General features: G+C 53.8%; 9 protein-coding genes across 9 annotated transcripts; 6 read left to right on the plus strand and 3 right to left on the minus strand.

Annotated features, from left to right (window-relative positions):
• Positions 1-93: 93 nt before the first annotated feature.
• AB675_11100 (uncharacterized protein) lies at positions 94-1,212 on the plus strand (the record flags this gene model as incomplete). The annotated part of the gene is made up of 1 exon (XM_018139919.1): positions 94-1,212. One exon carries the CDS (start codon positions 94-96, stop codon positions 1,210-1,212), a length of 1,119 nt encoding a protein of 372 aa, XP_017995754.1.
• Positions 1,213-3,118: 1,906 nt separating this feature from the next.
• Positions 3,119-4,043, plus strand: AB675_11101 (TATA-box-binding protein; the record flags this gene model as incomplete). The annotated part of the gene is made up of 4 exons (XM_018139920.1): positions 3,119-3,291; positions 3,426-3,513; positions 3,562-3,976; positions 4,027-4,043. The coding sequence occupies 4 exons, from the start codon at positions 3,119-3,121 to the stop codon at positions 4,041-4,043; spliced, it is 693 nt and encodes a 230-aa protein (XP_017995821.1).
• A 1,548-nt stretch (positions 4,044-5,591) lies between these two features.
• On the plus strand, positions 5,592-7,086 carry AB675_11102 (L-pipecolate oxidase; the record flags this gene model as incomplete). The annotated part of the gene is made up of 2 exons (XM_018139921.1): positions 5,592-6,149; positions 6,187-7,086. 2 exons carry the CDS (start codon positions 5,592-5,594, stop codon positions 7,084-7,086), a joined length of 1,458 nt encoding a protein of 485 aa, XP_017995734.1.
• Positions 7,087-7,193: 107 nt separating this feature from the next.
• Positions 7,194-7,807, minus strand: AB675_11103 (uncharacterized protein; the record flags this gene model as incomplete). Its single annotated transcript, XM_018139922.1, has 2 exons — positions 7,194-7,649; positions 7,706-7,807. 2 exons carry the CDS (start codon positions 7,805-7,807, stop codon positions 7,194-7,196), a joined length of 558 nt encoding a protein of 185 aa, XP_017995795.1.
• Positions 7,808-8,653: 846 nt separating this feature from the next.
• Positions 8,654-9,358, plus strand: AB675_11104 (Methyltransferase OMS1, mitochondrial; the record flags this gene model as incomplete). Its single annotated transcript, XM_018139923.1, has 1 exon — positions 8,654-9,358. One exon carries the CDS (start codon positions 8,654-8,656, stop codon positions 9,356-9,358), a length of 705 nt encoding a protein of 234 aa, XP_017995806.1.
• Positions 9,359-11,866: 2,508 nt separating this feature from the next.
• AB675_11105 (uncharacterized protein) lies at positions 11,867-13,154 on the plus strand (the record flags this gene model as incomplete). The annotated part of the gene is made up of 3 exons (XM_018139924.1): positions 11,867-12,169; positions 12,226-12,299; positions 12,347-13,154. The coding sequence occupies 3 exons, from the start codon at positions 11,867-11,869 to the stop codon at positions 13,152-13,154; spliced, it is 1,185 nt and encodes a 394-aa protein (XP_017995758.1).
• Positions 13,155-14,325: 1,171 nt separating this feature from the next.
• Positions 14,326-15,055, plus strand: AB675_11106 (Protein bli-3; the record flags this gene model as incomplete). Its single annotated transcript, XM_018139925.1, has 3 exons — positions 14,326-14,487; positions 14,640-14,768; positions 14,822-15,055. 3 exons carry the CDS (start codon positions 14,326-14,328, stop codon positions 15,053-15,055), a joined length of 525 nt encoding a protein of 174 aa, XP_017995746.1.
• A 516-nt stretch (positions 15,056-15,571) lies between these two features.
• On the minus strand, positions 15,572-19,109 carry AB675_11107 (uncharacterized protein; the record flags this gene model as incomplete). The annotated part of the gene is made up of 6 exons (XM_018139926.1): positions 15,572-17,075; positions 17,176-17,784; positions 17,829-17,853; positions 17,902-18,412; positions 18,461-18,517; positions 18,822-19,109. The coding sequence occupies 6 exons, from the start codon at positions 19,107-19,109 to the stop codon at positions 15,572-15,574; spliced, it is 2,994 nt and encodes a 997-aa protein (XP_017995781.1).
• A 1,579-nt stretch (positions 19,110-20,688) lies between these two features.
• Positions 20,689-22,809, minus strand: AB675_11108 (uncharacterized protein; the record flags this gene model as incomplete). The annotated part of the gene is made up of 1 exon (XM_018139927.1): positions 20,689-22,809. One exon carries the CDS (start codon positions 22,807-22,809, stop codon positions 20,689-20,691), a length of 2,121 nt encoding a protein of 706 aa, XP_017995819.1.
• Positions 22,810-23,210: the final 401 nt, after the last annotated feature.

Below are 23,210 nucleotides of genomic sequence, written 5' to 3' on the forward strand. Positions count from 1 at the left end.
GCCAGCGACAACCTACGGAAGTAGCAGCATCACTTGTCGTCCAATACGCCAAGGAGTATATTGATTTTCATCGGTATTGGAGCAAGAATCATCATGCCCAGTACTACATCACCAACCGCCAATGGCGACGCAGCCCTTAACAGCGGGACCATCATCAAACCCACCAACGTCAACGGTACTACCACCAGCAGCAACAAAACCAACAACACAATGCAACGCCCCTACCCAGCCTTCAAAGACCTTCCCCTAACCCGCCCCGGCCCACGCGGCAACGCCTGGTCCCTCTGGGGCCCCGACGACCAACTCGGCAGCCTCAACCACCTCACCCCATCCACTGTCGCCCACGCCGCCCGCACGCAGATATTGACCGGCGAGCGCGTCAGCTTGAACTGGACTTTGCAAGGCGCGACCTTCCCACGGTTTCAGCACCCACGGAAGAACCTGGAGATCAGAGCGGAGAACAAGTTCAAGGCGAGGGGAGTGCATGCGTTCGACGATGAGTGGGCGTTTAATACGCAGTGTAGTAGTCAGTGGGATGGGTGTCGGCATTATGCGTATCAGGAGGAGGGGATGTACTATATGGGGCGAAAAGCAGAGGAATTCGAGGCGGGGAAGGAGGCCAATGGGATTCAGCATATGAGTAGGAAGGGGATTGCGGGGAGGGGGCTGTTGGTTGATTGGTGGCGGTGGAAGCAGGGGAAAGGAGAGGGTGATGGGGTGGACGCGTACAGCTCATACGCCATACCCTGGGAAGAGTTGATTGCTGCGGCGGAGAGTCAGGGGACGCCGTTGGGGGAGATGCAGGCAGGAGATCTGTTGATTGTGAGGTCGGGGTATTTGGCGCAGTATGAGACGATGGCGAATGAGCGGAGAGAGGAGCTTGATAAGCTATATCAGCATACGAAGCCGGACAATATTGGGGTCGGGGCGTGCCCGGAGATTCTGGAGTTTTTGTGGGAGAAGAAGATCGCGGCAGTGGCGGGGGATGCGAGAAGTTTTGAGAGGTGGCCGTGTCCGCCAGAGGAGAAGGAGTGGCATTTGCATCAGTGGTTGTTGGCGGGTTGGGGGATGCCGATTGGCGAATTGTGGGATTTGGAGGCGCTGAGTGAGGAGTGCGCAAGGCAGAAGAGATGGACGTTCTTTTTGACGAGTGCGCCGATGAATGTTCCTGGCGGGGTGGCGAGTCCTCCGAATGCGCTGGCTTTCTTCTAGGGACGAGATACAACGCGGCACAAGCACAAATGTGCTCGTCGCTGGCCCAAAAGCTCTCGTCGTTGTCCGATTCATGTTTCCCGGTGCTTACACCTGCTTCTCACACAGAGCGCAGTCGCTGACCCGCTTCTGAAGGGCTGGTCGCGCGCTATGCCTGTATTGAATGCTTACTAGTCGCGCTCGTTGGCATATGCGCGGTACCTGGTCAAGGCCGGTGCCTTTGAGCGATCGTGCTCTGGACTAGTTGAGCTGCTTGTGCAATCGTCGGCGACGTTCATGATGTCGATACCAAAGGTACTCCAACCGTCGGGTCGTCCTCGCGAGAGGCCCGGTTATTAATTCCCTGAAGCGTCGAGACGCGGGAGATGGTAGGAATCCACCACGGCCTCATGGGCCAGGCCACCTACCCGAAGCGAACTTTCATCTGCTGCGCGTGCTGAGTACCTTGAGTCAAAGCCTTCGAGCACGTATGCCTGCTGCAGTTTCAAGCGGCAATAGAATACATTGTACTTGTGTGCTCCTACCTTGAGGCAGCATCACAGAGGGCTTGGCGTCGATGGGCATAGCGCGCCAAGAACTGTCAACCGGTCAGATGATCACCTGACCCAGGCAACGCTCAAAAATCGGGCGCAAGGATTTTGGTTGGCTGCTCGGGTTTTGTGAGTCACTCCCAAGCCCCAAGCATGTGCAAAATTCCTCCTGGCCACTTCGATTCTTTCACTCGACCTACATCTCGGCCATGCACGTACTGTCGTTTGTTCCCAATCGCAGTATAGGTATTGCGGCAGGTCGTCGCTTCACCAAACAGTCGCTTGATGCAGACCAGACCTATAAAATGGTTCAGGGGCTCGTAGGTAAAGATGCGACGGTGATAAAAGGAGAAGCCAGGAGATGGTAAAAGAAGCAATAGAAAAGGTGAATGTTGCAGGGGCTAATCTGAGACTTTTGGTAGCCAAAGGCGCGTTTGCCGGCACTGACACCAATCAAAAGCCTAGGATAGCGTGGTGGTTGCGTGGGCGAAGCGGTTTAGGGCGGGCGCAAATTCTTTGAGTAAAGCAGCGGCGGACTGTGGCTCAGAGGAATAAATAGGTCGCGCCCCCCTCGCCTGACTCGGATTTTCTCCTTCTTTGCGTCTCGTCGGTCTTGAAACCGCTCCTCCAAGCTCCAGCCCCAAGTTTTCTCCCTGGAGCCCCATTTCCACCCTCCCAAAATCCGATACAAACGGTCTTCCATCGATTCCGATTGAATTCCACCTTGTCGCAACTGTCCAACAGTGCGATTTTCCATTCTCTTAATTAGAACAGGGTGTGCGAAGCGTGCGCAAGTCGGTCGCACCTACCCGAAATTGTAATCCAAAAAAAAAGAAAGCGCAATCCTCACATCTTGGGTGTCACCTCACCTTCCTCTTGATATATCGCACTTTCGCTATCGATCGTCGTCGTCGGTATCGTCGCTACCATCGATCGCATCTGTCATCGCACACCGTTGTCGTCGCCGATTTCGTCGTCGACCGTTACCGCGAAAACATTGGACCTGCCTTTAGTTGAGTCAAGAGCAAGCAGTTCTTTGTAGGGGAGACATTCAGTTGTTATCTCCCACTTCTCGGTACGCTTCATCTTCACCTCATTTCCATCACTCCTCGCGCTGCCCTTGACAACGGCATCGTCTGAGTCATTCGCGGCCGTCACTTGTACCCAAGCAAGTCACTTTCACTGCGCCTCAAAGAATACTTAAGGCTCGCCTGCCCCATCTCTCCAACCTTTTCGCCACTCGACCGAATCCGAAATCCTCTGACCGTTGATTTCAGACTGCGCGATAGTCTCGTCGACCGTTGATTCACGATTCCGATTCGAATATCTGGTCATTCACGACTTTCGGTTCGATCCCGATTGGCATCTCCGCAACCATGGATACTCTTACCACTCATCCCGCGACGGCGCAGCAAGCCAAGGCATTCACCTCACCTTCTTCGTTGTCGTATCCAGGTGGTACTGGGGATCTCACTCCACCGTCTGAGAAGGATGGACTTCAGGACGCGAAGATGAACGGTCAGCAGCAGCTACGCCCAATGGCAATGGGGTGACTCCCGCCACTCCTGCTGCGACGCCTGGTGCTGGCACTGTTGGGGGTAGCAGTGGTATTGTTCCTACCTTGCAGTGAGTATTGACCTGTTATCTTGCATTCAAGACAACAGTGTTAACATCTTCATCAAGAAACATCGTCGCTACGGTCAACCTTGATTGTCGCCTAGACCTCAAGACGATCGCGCTTCATGCGAGGAACGCTGAGTACAACCCAAAGGTACGTTCTCTCACCATTGCTGGCCGTGCTCAACTAACGATTCTCCAGCGATTTGCGGCTGTAATCATGCGTATTCGTGATCCCAAGACCACTGCTCTCATCTTCGCCTCTGGCAAGATGGTCGTCACTGGTGCAAAGTCTGAGGATGATTCTAAGCTAGCTTCTCGCAAGTATGCCAGAATCATCCAGAAGCTCGGCTTTGGTGCGAAGTTCACCGACTTCAAGATCCAGAACATTGTCGGCTCTTGCGATATCAAGTTCCCTATCCGTCTGGAGGGTCTTGCGTCCAAGCATCACAACTTCAGCTCCTACGAGCCCGAATTGTTCCCTGGTCTCATCTACCGTATGATGAAGCCCAAGATCGTCCTTCTCATCTTCGTCAGCGGCAAGATTGTCTTGACCGGTGCAAAGGTTCGCGAGGAGATCTACACGGCCTTCGAGCTGATCTACCCGACGCTGTCTGGTAAGTTGACCTCATCTTCACCGCGAAGTTGCAATCCTAACATTCTTCAGACTTCCGCAAAGTCTAAGCACGGTTTGATCACTCATGTATCAAGACCTCTCATCCGTCAGTGATGCGCGCACCAGAGCCCTTCGGGGGTACTTGAGCAGCATCACTGAACGGCTAATTTACTTGTCACGATTATTGACGAGCATTGCACGGCGCACAGCGATTTGAATTTCTGGCCTCTCACCAACAAAAGAATGGACTGGTGATCGAAGGCTTTTCTTACCCAACTTTAGACCTTTCTTGGATGTCGCCATCGCAAGATACAAGGCGTCGGGAAGGCTGACATTGTTCACCGCTGGACGATATCACTGCCAGCCTGCTACTTCTCTTTGGTCATTTGACCAATACCGCATCGTATCTGGCGTTCGATACCCATCATCGGCAATAGTGTTTGCGTGGAACTGATGGGCGGTGTGATTTGTGAGACCAAAATGGAGGATGCGCTGTCGGCTGGACAGCGGAACAGAATGTTTACCGTCTGATACCCAAGATCAATCGTGGGTAACAAGACGTGCATGGAGGATGCGATGTGCTTGAACGAGCTCATCGACGATGGGAGACGGACATCTATCCGTATTTCTCAACCATATGCTGGAAAGGCTTGCTATTGCTCGGCGATCGCCTCAACAGCATACGACACAGATACTATTCGTACTGGCGAGCTTGATAGTCAGACAAAATGGATACTTTACTCTCCCAGTATACGTTCTCGCTGTGTTCATCTGCTGCTTCTTGGTCCTCCCACCTCGGCCATCTTGTCGTGTCCTCATTTGTGAACGTCGGCGCTCTCAGGCCCTGAATTCGCCCGACTTGTTCTAGCCCGACTTGCTCTACTCCGAGGCTCTTCCCACGTCGACGAATACTCACACCTCCTATCGCATTGTTAGCACAGTCAAACCGTCTCTTAGGCTTAGGTATGAATGCAAGGAAACAAAAGGCCTGAGCCGTCGGGACGATCTGCGTGTGACACATCCCACGTCCATGTGGAAGTAAGTGGAAGTGGGATGGGTGGTCGAGGCCGGTCCGGCTCGTCGAAATAAATTTGATGTCTATCTACACTAGCTCCTTCTCGCTCTTTGTGCTCGACAGTAGACTATCTCACCACAGCTTCCTTCCTAAGGACCTGCTTGGTGAGCATTCGTCACGGTGGCCACCGAGTCCTTGAACGCCTGCATTGCAAGCTTGCATAGATAGGTATTCGGTACACTTCTTACCTCAGACCATACGAGACAGTATACTGTACGAGAGCATCTTGCTTCGTGCTTCCCTGCTTCGCGCAAAGCCTTCATATAGATACTGGATTGGCTGCACCTCGAATCCAGGCGATTAATCAACGGCGGAAGGACTCAACGGATGGAAGACGGTTGGAGTTCAGTGCTTAAGTCTGGGATATTTAGACCGAGTCTACGCGGGTACCAACCTATACTATCTGAGTGACGAGAGCAACAATCTCGAGTTGAAACATTCAATCACCCGCTGAGCGCAGACCGACGCTCGTACGACCTTCACATCTCATTCTCGCCGCCTCCTTGGACGTCACTCGAGTGGCATACCCTGTTTTATCAACATGTCTACCTCTTCACAGCCACCCCAACACATCCTCATAATCGGCGCCGGCGAATTCGGCCTCGCCACCACCCTCGCCCTCCTGCGCCGCTCCTCATTCTCCACAACGACACGAATAACCCTCCTCGACGCCTCGCCGCAACTCCCAAACATCCACGGCTCCAGCGTTGACGCCTCCCGCATCATCCGCCCGGACTACGCCAACCCGGTGTACGCGAAGCTCGCTGCTGAGGCGCAGCGGCTGTGGCGGGGGAAAGGACAGGATCAGTGGGGTGGGCAGGGGCGGTACACGGAGAGCGGGTTCTTGCTGGCTGCTGACTGTCACGATGGTCGGAGTCTGGAAACGCGAGAGGAGGGGTATGTTGTGCCGGACGGGGAGAAGTATGTCGCGAAGAGTTTGGAGAACGTGAGGAAGTTGATGAATGAGGATGGGGCGGAAGCGGAGGGATTGGGCGAGGGTAGGGACAGGAGGAAGGGCGTGCAGGAGATCAAGGGTGGGGAGGAGGCGATGAGGGTGGCGGCGGGGCTGAGTGAGAAGGGGAGGGTGGGGGGATTGGGGGTATGTTAATTGGAATTCGGGGTGGGCGGATGCGGAGGCGGTGGTCAGGTTTGCGTTGGGGAAGGTGCGGGAGGAGGATGAGGAGGGGAGGAGGGTGAGCATAAGGACTGGGGCGAAGGTGAGGAGGTTGCTGAGTGAGAAGGAGGGGAAGGGGAGTAGGGTTGTTGGTGTTGAGCTTGAGGGGAAGGGAGAGGGTGAGAAGATCTTTGCGGATCTGGTTGTCGTTTCGGCGGGCGCGTGGAGTCCGAGTCTGGTTGATCTGCAGGGACGGGCAGTCGCGACGGGCCAGATTCTGTCGTATTTGCAGATTACAGATGCGGAGAGGGATAGGTTGAAGGATAATCCGACGGTTATAAATTTGAGTCAGGGCATGTTTATGATTCCGCCCAAGGGGAATGAGTTGAAGATTGCGAGGCATGGATTTGGGTATAGGCATATGGAGAGCGTTCGGGAGGGTGATGTGCTTGTTGATCAGGAAGATCTTGATCCTGCTGGTGTTGAGTCACCTGATGGCAGGGCCTTGAGGGTCAGCGTGCCTGTGGTGGGGATTCCGGCGCCGCTGGAGGGCCAGCAGGCTTGTCGGGCGGCGCTGAAGCAGATGCTGCCTGAGATGGGCGATCGGCCGTTCACGAAGACGAGGATTTGTTGGTATTGCGACACGCCAGATGGAGACTTTTTGATTGATTGGCACCCGAAGCATAAGGGACTGTTTCTGGCGACTGGTGGGTCGGGACACGGGTTCAAATTCTTCCCTGTCATAGGCGAAAGGATTGTTGATGCGGTGGAGGGCAAGTTGGACCCGGAGTTGAGGCAGGCTTGGTCGTGGCGGAAGGAGCGGGTCGTGGATTTCCACAGCTGCGAGGACGGGAGCCGGGCTGGGCCTAGGCGGATGGACCTGGAAGAGGAACTCTTAAAGGGGAACTCAGGCGGCAGCTGAGGATGCCCGAGCGTGACATCAATTCTGAATCACCAAGGACCGTCTACCGTGAGAGGACCTCAACGCCAGTCGTGCCATTTGGTTCGGAATGACGCTGTAAGTCCAGGCTAGCTCGCGATGAGGGCAATGTAGACGCCCCACACGAACGCCGCAGTGTTACCGACGAGCGCCCTGTATTTGAATGGCACGAAGACCAGATTGACAATAGACACCAGCGGCCAGAATGAGTAAGATGTCATCACCATACCCCAGAAATCCTGCTGTAGTGTCGAAGTGATCTGAGGTAATGTCTGGCCCTTAAGAAGAGGTAAAAGGACCATGAATGCCAGCGTGTTGCCCCAGCATCCGATGCTTTGGTCAAGCATGAACTTAATGATGGTGTTAGTGACCGAAAATGCCTTGTCGTCACTTTTGGCGCCAGGTTCCTTCTCCTGTCGAGGTCCAGTTGGCACTCTGGTCGGATATGAGTCCTCGAGCCATTTCTGCCACCAGTAGTTGGGCGGTGTGACAATAGCCGTGAAGAGCAGGAAGCGGACAAACGCTGCCGGATTGATAGCTAGTCTCTGATTCCTCGTCAGCGGCCATAACTCCGTTAACCGCCAAAATCAAGTCCCCATACCTGTTCCTGATACGACGAATAGCCTTGAGCGAAGACATTGGACAGTACGCAGAAGGATAGTGCCTGCTTCAGCGCCCTGGCGACGGCAGGATCAATCTCCATCGGGGTCGGTTTGAAAGGCAAGGCTGGAAGACAGTCACAGGTGCGAAGCACACAGCGTACAAGAAGACGTAGGAAATTCCGATAGTGTCAGTATGAAAGACTTCACTAGGCAGATTGATCGATAGCCGGCTAAATTCAATGGTGGAATGTAGAGTGAGTCAACTTATATCTTCGAAGAGTTGAAGATATTCTCTGGCCTGTCATGTCATGTTGCCTCACCGTCTGACTACTATCACCCGTAGCGCGAGTCGCTTGGTTTAACATCATGCTAGGAAGGGAGACATAGAGACACGTGAGGCTGATCTCACGTCTGATCGGAGCGGAACAACTTCTTCCGCTCCGTACGCGATTCACGCGCCTTAGTTTTCAACAGACTGCATTCAAGCTAGCCACGAGCCGTCGACGACTGCTGTTGCGTCAGGTCATGTCGCGGGCTTCTGCTATACCTCACCTCGCTGCCAATATCTCTGCGAGGCGCTTCGCCCGGTTGAACGTTGCTGTCCTTCACCCACGATCTACAGCTTTTGTAACTGTCCGAGCCGCATCCAGCCTACCTCGCGCAGGGACGAGCAGACCTGCGCGAAGACCACCTCATGAGCCGGCGAAGGATCCGAAGCGGCAGTGAATCTGCCAGCAACATCGGGCCGAAGTCGTGCAGGGTACTTGTTCCTCGTATCGGTATTCGGAGCAGCGTTAGGTATCTACGCCGTAACATTCTTCCTTGCGGAGCGTCGATCGATCAAGAAGAATGCAGAGCTGAACATCGAGCAGAATGCCGATGTCTCGCACCGATGGAACGATGAAAGCCGCGACTTCGATCGTGAGATCGATAGTGAGGAGTCAGTCATGCTCATGCGCGCGAAGCGCAGGCGGTTGATCAACGAAGCATATGGCAAAGTTCTAGAAGTCAGTGTTGGCACTGGCCGTAACATGGACCTCTACGATCTTCGACCTTTCGATCTAGAGGAAGAAAAGAGATATGGGCGGAGTCGCGACAGATTGATCACAAGCATTACTTTCAATGACCAGAGCGAGGTCATGGTACAGCAAGCCACGAACAAGTTCCTCTCCACTGAGCTGAAGAAGCCAGAGGACGAGCGGTTCAGAGGTGATGTGACCTTTGTCATTGGCGATGCACACAACCAAGGCGTCATTGACCGGCCTAAAGGTGGCTTCGACACGATCGTCCAGACATTTGGCATTTGCAGCATGGCACGGCCGGTCGAGTTCTTGCAGACGCTGGGCAGGCTCTGTCGTCAGCCTGGGGAGGCAGCTGCGACGGGCAGGGGCGACGAGGAGAAAGCTGACCAAGGCGGTCAAATACTCTTGCTCGAACACGGACATGGAAAGTATCAATGGCTGAATAACTACCTCGACAGCAAGGCGAAGTTACATGCTCTTCACTATGGCTGCTGGTTCAACAAGGACATCGACCAAGTCATCAAGGACAGCGGCCTCAAGGTCGAGCGCATACGGCAATATCACGCTGGGACGACGTGGGAGATTGTCCTGAGGCCGATGATAGCGACGACACACAACGAGGCTGATTGAGCAGCGCACCGGACCAAGTAGCTCTCGAAAATCGCGCAGCTTCTGGCGCGCAGACAGGCTCAACTGTCCGGCTCTGAGTGCCTTCCATGTCAATATCGGCGCTCACATGAGCTATGCTGATAAGGTGAGGTTCAAGGAAATGATTCGGTGAACAGATAGCGGTTACGTCTGCGATCGAACGATCATGAGTAGCCGTAGCACGGAATCAACACTCTGGGCAACAATTGGCTTCGAGCTAAAGAAGAGCAACCTCGAAACAGTAAGCGAGGAGACTTCGGATCAGCGCAGCTTAGATCCGGGGTTTGCTTCAACAGTTTCTTTCTCAGCCGCATCGAAGATCCTACTCACCTGAGAAAGGCTCAAGCCCTGGATTGCACCAACAGCTATACGCCCGTCTGCTCACAGGACACAGTCTGCGTGTCAGTAGAACGACCGTTCACGCGGTGACTTTCTACCAACATAGTCGCAAGGTACGACAGTGGCGTCCTGACATTTCAGAGACATAAGCTGCAAAGTCCACAGCTACTAAACTTTGAAGCAAGCGCAAGGTACAGACTCGGCATCACTACAACCAATAAAGTCAGTGTCTCGTAACTTGAACACGATCGGCAAACGGAGTAAGAGCCCGTGGATATAATATCACTATGACAGCCATGCGTTTCGGATTGCAGCCTCCGCAGACTTCCAACGCAACGAACCAATCCTTCCTTCAGTGTCTCTCAGCTCCATAGGACGTAGATTTCCACTCTTCTTCCGTCGTTGTTCGGGCAATGAGCTGCGCGGCTGACCGCTTGGCATGATGTATAGCGCGAAGACAGTGATGATCGGGGCCGGCAGAATCATTTGCAGTGGCACCACGAAGTACAGCTCTATACTACGACGCGTTTGCATGTAGAGCTCACGCGCTGGTGCGACAATCTGATCGACCATAAGTGCGAGATATCGAGGTTTGTCAGTGCATGTGCTTTTCCGTCCTGAGGCATTGGCCTCCTTGCTCCTTCCACATGGGTTGGATGAGGAATAAGCAGAATACCGTGTTCAAAAGTCTACCATGGCAGGAGAACCAATCGTGCTTGCTATGACGAGCAAATCGTAGCGTCAGAGCGACTTCCGATGGCTAAGTCTGCATGGTCGACAAGGATCCTGATGCACCCCGTGGACCCATCATGCTCTACCGTTTCTGCCGTCAGTCCACCTTTCTTCCAATCACGAATGCTTGAAAGCCATCTCCAAGCAGGCAGCAGACCGGTCTCACCAGCAACGATGCGCGGTTCCGCCTCGTACGGATATACTGCAGTCAATTTCACGCATTGCCTGAGGAATCAAAGTTCTGTTCGTCGAATAGACTGTCAGAGGTGAAGTGTACGGTTTCGTTTGACGGTTCATATCCGCACACACCCACAGACCATTTACTTGATCGTCCGGCAGAACGTCCCCATGGCACAGTTCATTGCTCGGTGAAAGAACGGGCGAACAGCTCAGGAGGCCAGCATCGCCAGGATCGCAGCTTGCAGATGCTGGATACGTAATGGTCAGGTTCAAGCTCTAGCAGCGTTGCAGTTTGCTGGTGAAAATAAAAATATTCATCCAAAATTTTCTACACCATGCCGACGCGGGTGTACATAGGCGCTACTAGCAGCATTGGACAAGCGTGTTACTGGCTCAGCTTCAACTTTCTCACCATCGGAATCCACAGGCGGAGTTTAGCTTCCCATTGAATCGGTGCATGGTAGGTGGCAACTCGGTCCACTGCAGGGGTCTCAAACCATCCCAGAAGCCTAAAAAAATATGCGATGAGTGGCACACGAGAGTATACCAGATGTCTTCCCCCGAGCAACGACCTTCCAATGTGCTTTAGCTATTACCGATCAACTGCCTTCGCAGCCTGAGCGCATACCCGTCCATACACATCTGCTTCCCGTCGACTTACAGTTCGCGCAAGCTGGTGTTGAGAGAAGCAAACTTCCAAGCCGGTCAGAAACCTGACACACGTCGCTTATAGAGCTACAACGGGTTGCGTCAAGGGCCAGCAAAAACGAGCTCGGACCTCCAGGACCCTTTCGCGCAGGGCCGCCAAAATCGCCATCTTTGAGAGAATATCTCGTTTTCGCGCAAGGAACAAGCTTGCAGTTGCATGAGAGACTCACTGTCAACAGCCACGTTCTACTTGTCGACTTTCAACGACAGCCATCTATTTCCTCACCGCATAGGAAATTCTACGCCAAACGACATCCTGCATGGTTAGTCCGCCGTCAGATCTGCATCCGACCTTTGGCACATTCTTTCCTTGACCGCTTCCACGAATCAGAAAGACCCTGGACGTCAACTTTTGGCATCACCGCTCCCCTTGCAGCCGCGCAACCCCAGCCTGAATCATCCAGAATTCTGTGACACACTGCCCCCTTGGGTATTCTACTTGGACTGTTGTTCTTCCTCCGCGCTCAATACCGCTGGAACTCCTCCATATATCCCCCACAATACCTCCGCCGACCATAGCACATCGCCAGCATGCCGTACAACACTCGCCGGAAATCAATCTCCCTGTCCTCGCTCGGTATACAAGTGCCTAATTCTACACGGCTACACCGCGCGAACTCCAAGTCAACTGTATCCGAAGATCTGTCGCAAATGCCACCTACGAAGAAGCAGAAGCGATCTCATACCGATGAAGCGCCTCTTTCGCCAGTCTCGAGTCCACGATCGCCGGCGCGGTCGCCACCAGCGCATTCCAAGCGACTTTCGCAGCCACAGAGAATCAAGCTAGAACACACTCCTCCACCATCGCCTGGCGATGTCGAGATCGCGCGCAAGGTTGACATTGAGGCATTAACGACGATATCGTCATTGCCGTCATTGAGCAACTGGAGAAGACAGCAAACAGACCTCATCTGATCAAGGAATTGGCAACAGTCCTAGCATCGACAAATCAAAACATTGCTCAGTAGGTGTTGTCCTCATTGACATTGGTTGCATTGCTAACAGACTCAGCTCCGCGAACCCTGCCGCCCTCCTCTCTTCTCGACTGAGCCAGTATCTCAAGCGACAATGGACGCCCCTCTCACCTTGTCCACTGGAAAAGGAACTCATTCCCGTACATCCTCGCAAGGTCTTCTTCTTCCTCACAACACAAAAGCGAGGACAGCTACCAGAGAACTCGGATGACATCCTGCCGCCAACATTGGCCGACCTCAAGCGCCTCACTCCTAGTATTTCGGATCCTAGCGTGGCCGGAGACGACAGCGATGCAGAAATGCGAGGACGCTCACCAAGTCCAGAGGTTGAGCTGTTCATGCCCGATCTAGAGGACGACATCGGCATTCCTACACCACCTACTCCTGGTGAGCCATTCAGTGGTCGCAGTTCGCTCAATCCAGACGGTAGTCCAGATGTTCGGGCACGACGATCAAACAGAGCACCAAGTCCTGCACTGGAAGCGGACGAGAAGGGTTTCACCGAAACCGCTCAGGCCGTTCGAGCTCGTGGAATGAGCCTCCAAGCACCTCAGCCGTCAGTCGAAGTTGACCACTCAGCGATTCTGGAAGCGCAGGAGACACCCGAACAACAGCAGAATCGCGACCACAGCCTTCTCTTCAACACCTCTCGGTTGAGCGAACAGCAACAGCAACACATGATGCTCGGCAGCAGCCCTGTCATTCCAGCCAAGCCGGCCTCGATGGCCAAAGCTCCGGCTTTGCTCAACCTTGATGATGTGGAGATGTATAATGCGACTGATAACCTGATCAGTCCTGAGATGATTGATATTGACGAGCTTGACTCGATGTTCGATGGCTACTAGATGACGCACAAGAGATGGATACACACAAGATGCTCGCGCATTGTTTCACGCACGTTACGACTATTTTAGCAGTTAGACTTCCATTCGGCGCAAGCTTGATGAGATGGAGTCAAGAGATCGACTGAGATACCACTGCTAGCTTGCGAATTGCGATAGATGGGTGATATATGTCATGTACAAAAGCGAATACTTCTCCTAATCCAGAAACGAGTACAACTACTTGATTCCAGTCATTTGCTCTGTGGATCCCCTTTTCTATTCATGGATACCGAACTGAAGCTGTCGTCATACTTCCCATGTCGTCGGACTCAGGCAGTGAACGCGCCAAGGCATTCACTGCCTGCTTGCTGCCTCTTCCGTTCTGTGTGAAGGGTGTTTGTATTGGTACACGAGTAGCGACCTGCGAGATGCAGCAGTCACTAGTAGATCGACTCACGAGTACCTGACTTGCAACGCACAACGCACTGACTTTTCGCGGACGAAGGGCGAAGGCACTGCTTGTTTTCTCACACAGCAAAATTTCTGTGCTTCGTCCTTACGTCACGATTCTGCATGCATATTGGCCGTACGATTTCGTACCTGTTGATCGAGATGTTCCACCGACAGATTTAATGTTGCAGCAAAGGAAGAGAATTGATACTGCTTACGCTCGCCTAGTTCATGGGAAATGTATCCCAAGCGTACGAACGACTCTGCCCATGTCGAACCGACAGCTGCGTTGCCAGCATAGGATCGCGTGGAAACAACTTCCCGTCCAACTGCGATGCTGCAATATTTCCCCCATCTTTGCTCATTGCATCCCACTGGCATCGATACTTTCTCCAAAAGCATGCCCCGCCATAAGCACCGCTGTCACGTTGTGTCTTCCGAATGTGCGGCAGGCGCACTCCGACTCGAGGTGGGTTCTCGTGACATCCATCTTGCGTGTGGCACAATGGAAAGCGCGAGAGATGACATCTGGACCACAAATGACGTAGACTTCGAACAACCACATATAGCCCCATCACCTCACTTCTTCTCTGCCCCTCGGCTTCATATTCCCCTTCACTGTTTGATGCTACTACTTCCTCGCATCCCACTTTCGACGAACCTGACTAGAACACTCACACTCGCATCCCCTCGTTCACGACTCGTAGCAAGACCACACTTCGGTCAAAGAACTAGAGTCAGGATGGCCTCAAGCGACCCATACAAGGACAAGAACCAGGATGAGCCTGGCACCGCGCAGAAGATCGAGGATCTGTCTAGCTTTGTCAAGAGCAGCAAATTCGGCATGATGACCACACGCTCGGGCGAACTGCTGGCTAGCCGAGCTATGGCTGTCGCCGGTCAGGTATGTTTGGACACCTTCCCCGACCACAACATCTGCCTTCCCTCGCTTTCATGGCTACACTGTGATCCGCGCCTTGAAACCATTCTCATCACTCCTCTCTCCTTCTCCTCGCTCTTCTCTCCTTCTCCTCGCTCTTCTGACCTCAAAACCAGGAAGCCGACGGTCTCGACCTCATCTTCCACACCAACAACCAATCCGGCAAGACCGACGACCTGTCCTCCGACCCACACGTCAACGTCTCCTTCATCAACGCTTCCGGCGAATGGGCTTCCATCAGCGGTGTAGCTCCGTGATCAACGACCGATCAGTAGTCGCCAAGTACTACTCGCCTCAGCTCAAGGCTTGGCTTGGTGACCTGGGAGATGGCAAGCACGACGGCTCAGAAAACGATCCTCGCATTGGTGTGATCAAGGTCGAGGCCAAGACTGCGACGTATGCTCTGGCGAAGGGCACCATGGTTGGGCGAGCGATTGAGGTTGTTAAGGGTGCGGTTACGGGTGAGACTGCTAATGTGAATAAGCTAAGGGAGATCTCGGAGCAGGAGATCAAGCAGCATCGTGGCAAGTAGACGTTGCGCGTATGAGGTATCTTCGCTTAGCACGCAGCGCTATGTTTCTGCGAACGACAAGTGGAGCGGAGCTTTTTCCACTTCTGGGGAGCGGCTGGACGAGATACTGAATCGAAGGATCGGGAGGTGGTTATGGGTGGAAGTGCTTGAGAATCAACGAGATTCACCAGACGCATATTGGCGGCTAGAACTGCATGGGTATGCTTTGGGCTCGGTACCTGGGATCACCGTCAAAGAATTCTGAAAAGTAGAACGAAAGTATTGCTGCTCGGAAGATACAAACAGAGTCCTTTTTCGAGTTGGCTTGAGTGGAAGCATCCGTGCCCCATGTTCTTGATCCCTAGCCGTGAGGTAAACCTGACTGCCAGGTTCAGATGACAACTGCATCAAGAAAATGTTCGACTTCCCAGCAAACATGCACAATTAGCCAGCCCAGCCACCTGCTCCTCATCCGTGGGACGATCTGACAGATCTGCTTCTTCTCCCGTCCTGCCTGCGTCGCTCTTCCGCGATTCGTCACTCCTCCATCATGGGTCGCTCTTCCTTGATCCTCCTACGCGTTGCTGGACCAACGACATCCCGAAGCTGCCCGCGACGGACGCGGAGATTGCCCATCTGCTGCGCTAGGGCGGCTCTGTCGGTCTCGGAATCGGAATCAGAATCGGAGTCAGAATGGGAATCAGATACGGTAGTCTCCATGAATGTCGATGCCGTGCGCCGCCGTGGTTGCCACTTCTCCCACCACCGCTGCTGCCGTCGTGCTGATTGCTCTGCATCCAACATCTTCTGGAGGCTCTCCAGCTCCATGACCTCAAAACGTTCCTTCGCCAGACGTGCATCGACGTATTGACCTTCTTCCAAGTCGAAATCCACGTCTGGCATCATGGTCCTATATTTGTACCGACTGAGCCAGCCGAGTGATGATTCGGCTACACTCCGCACATCGACGGTCAGCGTTGGGTCATGTCTGAGCAGAAGTTTCACGACCTCGAGGTGACTGTGTGACCAGACGCCATCGACCACGCGATTCCGAATTTGGTTGCTGAGATATGCAAGCGCAACGTCCAGCGCGCTGCGTGCCTTTCGGCCACGCCTAGGATCTGCATCGCTTCGAACCTCCGCGTCATGATCTAGAAGAAGAGCCGTCCATTCCGGACCCGCGGTGACAGCCAGGTCTAGAGCGGTTTGTCCAGCTTCATTTTGTTCGTTGACGTAAAATTCGAGCTGGTTCACATTGCTATATAGCAGCTTGGTCATGACACCCATTAAATTGAATTGCATGGCAACAAGAAGCGCCGTGGTTCGTGAGATGTGGATGCTCTTGACTCCCATCCACCCGTTGCTGTACGCCTGGCACTGAGCGAGATTGGCGCGGAGCCCATCGTGTGACAAGAGTTGGACGATCAGGTCTTCGACTTGGCGATTGACTTCTTCCGAATCCTGATCGAAACCAAGGACTTGACACCAGTGTCGAGCCGCGTACTCCAGAATTGGAAACTTCTCAAGTCGGTTGTTCCACTCCAATCGGGTTTTGCAAGCGCCGCTTTCGAAGTCTTTCAGGCTCAAGTATGCGATACAGGCTCTGCAACGATCGACTTCAATGTTAGGAAAAAGGGAGGTTCGCCTGCGGAGAAGGTATTGCTGCACTGTTGGATGAGCGTATGAGACTGTGTCTTCTGCTGGATTCATGACACAGAGACCTCCTGAGCCTCCCACGAGCGACGGAATACTCTCAGGCAGGAAGCTTCTCATCGATACAAGGCTCTCAGGTCGGGAGATTCCAGAGATCGCGATCGCATGAAGGAGTTCCTGGATATGCAGCGGGCCTTTGCGCTGTGTGGGATGTATGCTTTGCCAGGTTGCAAGTTGACGTTCGGTTATGGCACGCGGAAGGATTAGTATCCAAAGCATAAGCCGCATGACGACTTCGGCCTTGCCAATCCGCGCCACGGCATCGTCGTAGTAAGCATCAACATCGGGCTTCAGTCGACTCAGGCAGCCCGGAGCTCTCCAGGACTTCCTTGCTCCGACAGGTGCAAAGCATCAAAATGCAGCCGCCCCAAGATGAACCTCCATTTGTTAGCTTGTCCATTTCCAAGACAGCTTGGTGAGACTACTACCTGGCTTGCTTCCGCGGAACGACTGTTGCCACAATCTCGTCCCGCAAATCTTTCGGTAGGCTGAAGAACTGTGGGGGTGCTGCATCGATTCGTTGCTGGATATAAGTCTGCAGATCTTCGACACCTGTTTCGACATTCATGACTTTGACAGATGGCAAATCGAAAATGGAGTTATCTTGTGGCACAATGCCCGGTCGCGTTGTAGTGAGTAGCCGAACTTTGTTTTCAGAATCATCGAGCAGCCACCCCAGGTTCCGTGCAAAGACACTCACCAGGGAGGCCTGCCCAATCTCGTCTATGGCATCAACAATGAGGTAGAGGGTACGTATGTAGGGCAATGTGGACTTGACAAAAGCCATGTAGTCGGCGCCACGGGTTGCCTTATGCTTATGCTGGTCTCGAAACGCGTTGCCTAGCCTGAGCAGGTTGTTGGAGCGGTGTCGCAGCACTTGAGCAGCAATCGCCCCAAGTAGGGCGTCCATATAATCGCCTTCTGCCTTACGCACATGGTTGTTGTGGCAAAATACGTAGGCCAATATTGCAAGTTCAGAAACTGGGCCACTGTTGATCCGAGGCAGCTGTATCTCCAGATGATTGATGACACGTGAACTGGTAAAATTTAGCAGAGACAGACCGTCACGAGGACAACGTACGCGAGGTATGATTTCCCAACGCCAGCTAAACCATGATCAGCTCAGCGTGTCAGTGATTCAGCGGTGCGCATACCTTGCCCTTGACACCATAGCCATGAGATATCGCCATTCAGAAAGGCCTTGACTTGATCAGAGTCAAGGAACCAGTCGCCTGTACCAGCACACAGGTTTGACAACAACCTATCCTGCTCCCGCGAGAATTCTGACAGTGGCAAGGGACCGAATGACGACAGAAGCTCCTGGTGAAGTCGATTTTCGTTGTCCTCAAGCACGATCAAATTCACAGTGTGTTGTAGGACTCGATCGAAATTGGTGAAAGCAGCGTTCAGCGCAGCGCTCCGTTCATCAACGCTTGAAGCACTCAGTCCTTGGAAAAGCCGCAGGAATAGCGTAGTCGACAGATATCTGATGCTGATGGCGAGGAAGTTGTTGAGCTCGACAAAAGTCATCATACAAGCTGATGTAAGGTCTGCGTCGCCTGTCTTGTTAGCATCTACGACCCTTTCGACGGACCGCCGGTTGTACGAGATCGACTCCAGTTGTTTTACCACCGACTCGCTCCTCTGCCCTTCTTTCTCTGCAAACTAGAATGCTTCAGCTTCCCGTGGCTTTGGCTGTATGGTCCTACTCACCGACAGTACTGCTCCAAGGCCAGTGACGACAAGGCTGAGGGCAGGTACGGGCGCGGCCTATAGGTTGCAGTCAGCTCATCGTATCAGATTGTGACTCATGAAAGTACTGGGCGTCCTTCCAACGGCACCCTCACTGGCCAGAAAATCCACAATGTTTCAATCCTGCGCAGAATTGCGCGAGTGAGGCTCATCTCAAGCCCACGAGCTTGATCCCCGTGACAATGCTAGGGTCTTAGCGTCCCCATGGCCAAGTCATCCATGATGAGCAACATCTGTTGCTCCAGCATGGAAGGGCGTCGATTTCGAGAAAAGGCTCAGTACTTAGAGTCACAGCTCGCGCACTTGGAGTCGGTAAACTCACCTCGGCTACGAAGCCAGTCACGCCTAGAGCGATGCTGGCAAGAGGCGCAAGCTTCGAGAGCCATGTCGTGACCTTACTAGAAATCTTTGCATCGTGCCTTCCCTGGGCTTTCAGAATGCTTCCAGCGACTTCGTCAAATTGTTCAGATCTCGCCAGTGGTGTTAAGTTACGGGCAGCTAGATCAGTCAACAGATCTTGGCCAATGGCGAGGAATTGAGGCTTCTTGGCTTGGACCCGGTTGAGTTGTTCTTGTAGATTTTCAACTGATGGCTGGAAGTCTGGATCCATATTTGGCACTCCGTTACTCACGTCGCTGTTCGGGGTTGTAGTCAGTCCCAACCCATCTGACAAAGCACGAAATAGCAGATGGAATGCCGACGCTGTCAGACTGGAAATGACTTCTGAAGGTGCTGATGAACCTAGAGAATTCAGTGGGCAGCAGACGGGTCCGGCGTAGACCACAGGACATCAGGCTGAGACAGGGCTCATTGTGAGTCCGGGAGGTTGTGGGTCTATTTGTTTTGTGCTGAGAGAATGAATCGGGCGTAGCCAATGTGTCTTCAACTGTAAGTCTCGAGAAAACCGACGAGATGGTTGAGCACCCCTGAAAAACCGTGTAGGTAGGTAGAGCCACATATAGGTATCTTCATTGAAGTTGCCCGTGAAATCACCAGCGAACAATTTGTATCCAGATCCACGTCAAGGTGACACACGCATCCCAGCCAGCTGAAGAGCCGGCGCTTGTCAAAGTATTGGCATGTAAGTAGTCATCGTATTCATGCTCAACAACCGCCAATGAGGCCTATGGCCGCTTCGTCTTCATGGGGGAGGTCGGGGGTCAGAAGCTGGACGACATGCAGCGAGGACAAAAGGAAGTTGCTCTCAACACGAAAGGCAGTCGCAAGGGGAGACAACGGGTAGGCGCGTGTGTCGTTGCTTGACACGAGATAGTTGTCTGCAACATTGAAGCTCTGGAAAGAACGATGATCGAGCTCCGTCATAAGCTTATGCCAGTCTTGGCGCAAATGAAAGCCACAGGTGCCTGGATTCAACACGTGTGTCGCCTCGTTTTGTATTTCCTATTCTCAAAATTCCTCCTCGCTCTGCACTAGCCTGACCCAACAGAAGCATGTATCCATAGCATTGTGTGATAGCAGAAATTGAATGGCAGAGGAACTGTAGTTATTTTCGCACACACATATGATTCTCTTCCAAGGTACAAGTAAATACAGGTGAGAAATCATATAGGCCCAGATAAGACAGCTACGATCGGCCGCACAGCTCTGAGCTAGATAATGCCCAGGGCTTCTGCAGAAACCCTGTCAGAACGCCGGCAATGCAGCCCATCCGCCCCAGGAGATCGTATATAGACAATGTTGAGAAGACGCCGTCTTCGATGAGACGATTGAAGAGTTGAGATTTGAGGGATATGGCATCGACGTCGTGACGATGACGGCATGATCTTGACTTTGTGGCCGTTGTTGCTGCTGCGTTCATATTGACGCGACCCCGCGCTTTATGGCAGCGTAAGTCCAGTCTTAAAGCAGCTGACACTGTTCTGCGCCGCATGAGATGAGGCAAACAGCGTCGGTCGCCCTCTTTGCTGTATGGTCTTTGTATTGTACATGGTGGTGTCATCGCTGCGCAGCGGCTGTAGCGTCGTGATCTGCGCGGGACCGGGCGGATTGACCGAGTGCGCATGTCGACTCCTTTCAGCCTGGTCGAGACGAAGGCGGAACTAGTGGCATGACCAACCTCATTGTCCATCACCACGATGTGGTCTGTTGCCGCGGCGCTGGTAGCTCGACTCGGCACCGCGTTCTGGGCGCGAGTGCCCTTAACCACTTGCTGGTGCGCGGCCAGACTCTCAGGGGTATCGAAATCGACAGCTATCATCTCCGACCAAACCCACCACGATCACCTCCCCGATCCCCACCGAAGCCACGGCCACCTCCACCGTACCCGCCTCCACTCCTGCCGCCACCTCCTCGGCCACCGCCAAAGCCGCCGCGACCTCCATCAGCGGGCTCGTCAAACACCGAGCCACTGCCACCGCTGCTGCGCGGCTGCCATACCCGATGGGCTCGCGACCGAAGGGGTTGTTTGAGTCGAAGCTGTCCCGTCCGCGACCGCCGCCGAAGCCGCCCCGGCCACCGCCATTGCGGTCACCAAATCCTCTACCGCCTCCCCTGCTCTCATCCTGAATCTCCAGGCCAGTTGCGTTTCTCAAGCCGAGACGGTCAATGATGAGTTGGCTCAACGGGGGAGGTCTCTCCAAACCCCAGCCCCATCGTGCTTGTTGGTTTATTTTATCCACTAGCTCTTGCGGGCTGCGGTCTGTGAGAGATTGCTTCATGACGCCGATTGATGCGCGGTACGCATCCGCTTTTTGGCCAAAGTGGACTTGGCGGATGCCTTTCTCGACCATGCCCATGATTCTTGCGATGTTAGACGGTAACTGTGCGCCCGTGCTCATGTCAAGTTTAGCAGTGTGCAGGGTATCATCGACCGTGAGTTTCAAGCTGCGCGAGTAATTGCGTTCCCAGGCGCGCTTGTCGTCTTCTTGGAGTAGTAGATAGCCTAGACCGTCCTTTCCGGCACGACCGGTTCGCCCGATGCGGTGGACATACTGGTCTTCGGTCTGTGGGATCGCCGTCTGGATCACGGTTGAGACGTTGGGGAAGTCCATCCCTCGAGCTGTCACATCCGAGGAGATGAGAATGCCGGACTCGCAGTTGCGGAAGCCCTCTGAGGAGCGCGTGCGCTGGCGCTGGTCGAGTTTGGAGGAAATTTCGAAGATGCGGCAGGGGTCTAAGGGGTGGCGGCCGAACATGCCTCCCGAACCAGAGGTGGCGGGGTCGCGGAGGTTGTCAAGCCAGGCTTTCGTGAGGGCAACTTCGGCGGTAGAGGGCATGAAGACGATTGCTTTGAAAGGTGGGTTATTGGCTGGGTCGAGCTTGTGTGCTTCGATTGCCTTGGTCGCGATCTCGAGGATGGCGGGGACGGTGTTCTCGAGGCCCTTCAGGTAGACTAGCTTTTGCGGGATACGTTCGTGGGTGGGCGCCTCGTCGGGGTCGACAGCGCGGATGAATTTGAAGTCTGGTTTGAGGACTTGGCGGACAAGGCCGACGACGGATTTGGGGACGGTGGCGCTGAACATGAGGGTCTGGCGGTCGCGCTCGGAGAGAGGGGGCATGTAGGATTGCATCTCTTCAATGTCCGGGGCGAAGCCGACGTCGAGGAGGCGGTCGGCTTCGTCGAGGACGAAGGTCTGGATGTGGTTCAGGGTGACGCCGGAAGTGCGGTCGGAGATGAGGTCTTTGACGCGGCCGGGTGTGCCGACGAGGATGTGGCAGCCGTTGCGGCGCATGAGGTCCAGGTGCATGCGCTTCTGGGTGCCGCCAACGGCGGTCTGGACTTTGATGCCCGTGCCTTGAACGATTTTTTGGGCTTCGACTGCGATCTGCTCGGCGAGTTCGCGGGTGGGTGAGATGATGAGGGCGCGGGTGTCGCCTGCTGAGGGAGGGCCGCGGGTGAGGGTGGTGTCGCGCATTAAGCGTTGGATGATGGGCATGAGGAAGGCGATCGTCTTGCCCGTGCCAGTCTTTGCCTGGCCAATGACGTCTGAGCCGTCGAGGCACTCGTTGATGGTCATCCGCTGGACGTCGGTCATGGTGTGAATGTTCATCTTGCCAGTGATGGTGCTGATGATCTTGGGATGTATCACTCCATTGTCGGCCAGTTCTTGGAAGGTGGTCATCTCGGCTGAGGCATGCTTGAAGCCTTCACCTGCTTCTGCCTCTGCTGTTGCTTGACTTTGCTGGAGTCTGCGATATGACGAGAAGGCTGCTGATGGTATTGATTGTGAAGATGGGAGGACTGTTCTGGGGGTGAATCGTGCAGCGCGTAGTGTACATGTCGACGACTGCAGAGAAAGGAGTCGAAGGGACGAGCGCAGTGCTCGCCCGGCTTGTGCGGGTGCGAGCATGTTGGCTCGGTGTGGAATGGAAAAGAACGACTGTTGATAGAACTACACGTTGTTGAAGCGACTTGAAAAGGTGATGTACACAGGGCAGAAATGAAGTCGATGATAGCGCAGAGAAAGATGCACGACGATTCATGGAAAAAGTTCAAGCGACTTCGAAAATTAATGCGGGTCTTGTCATCCGGCTCGAGATACCGCCAGAATTTCCTCCATTGGCCGCCATCTTTGCAACTTGCCCATCGCGTCGCAGCGCAGGTCAATGGCCATTTCATGGTTTTCCGTGCACAAATATTACGCGTGCATATGCAGATGGCCATTCGATCGCTTGAACGATCCAAGAAGATCGTATTTGCAGATCTCGTTGAGGTATACTGATTACTGAGCGAATGGATTCATATACATAT

This window comes from Cyphellophora attinorum (genome assembly GCF_001299255.1).
Source record: "Cyphellophora attinorum strain CBS 131958 chromosome Unknown Contig36, whole genome shotgun sequence".
In the NCBI taxonomy this organism is placed as follows: Eukaryota; Fungi; Ascomycota; class Eurotiomycetes; order Chaetothyriales; family Cyphellophoraceae; genus Cyphellophora; species Cyphellophora attinorum.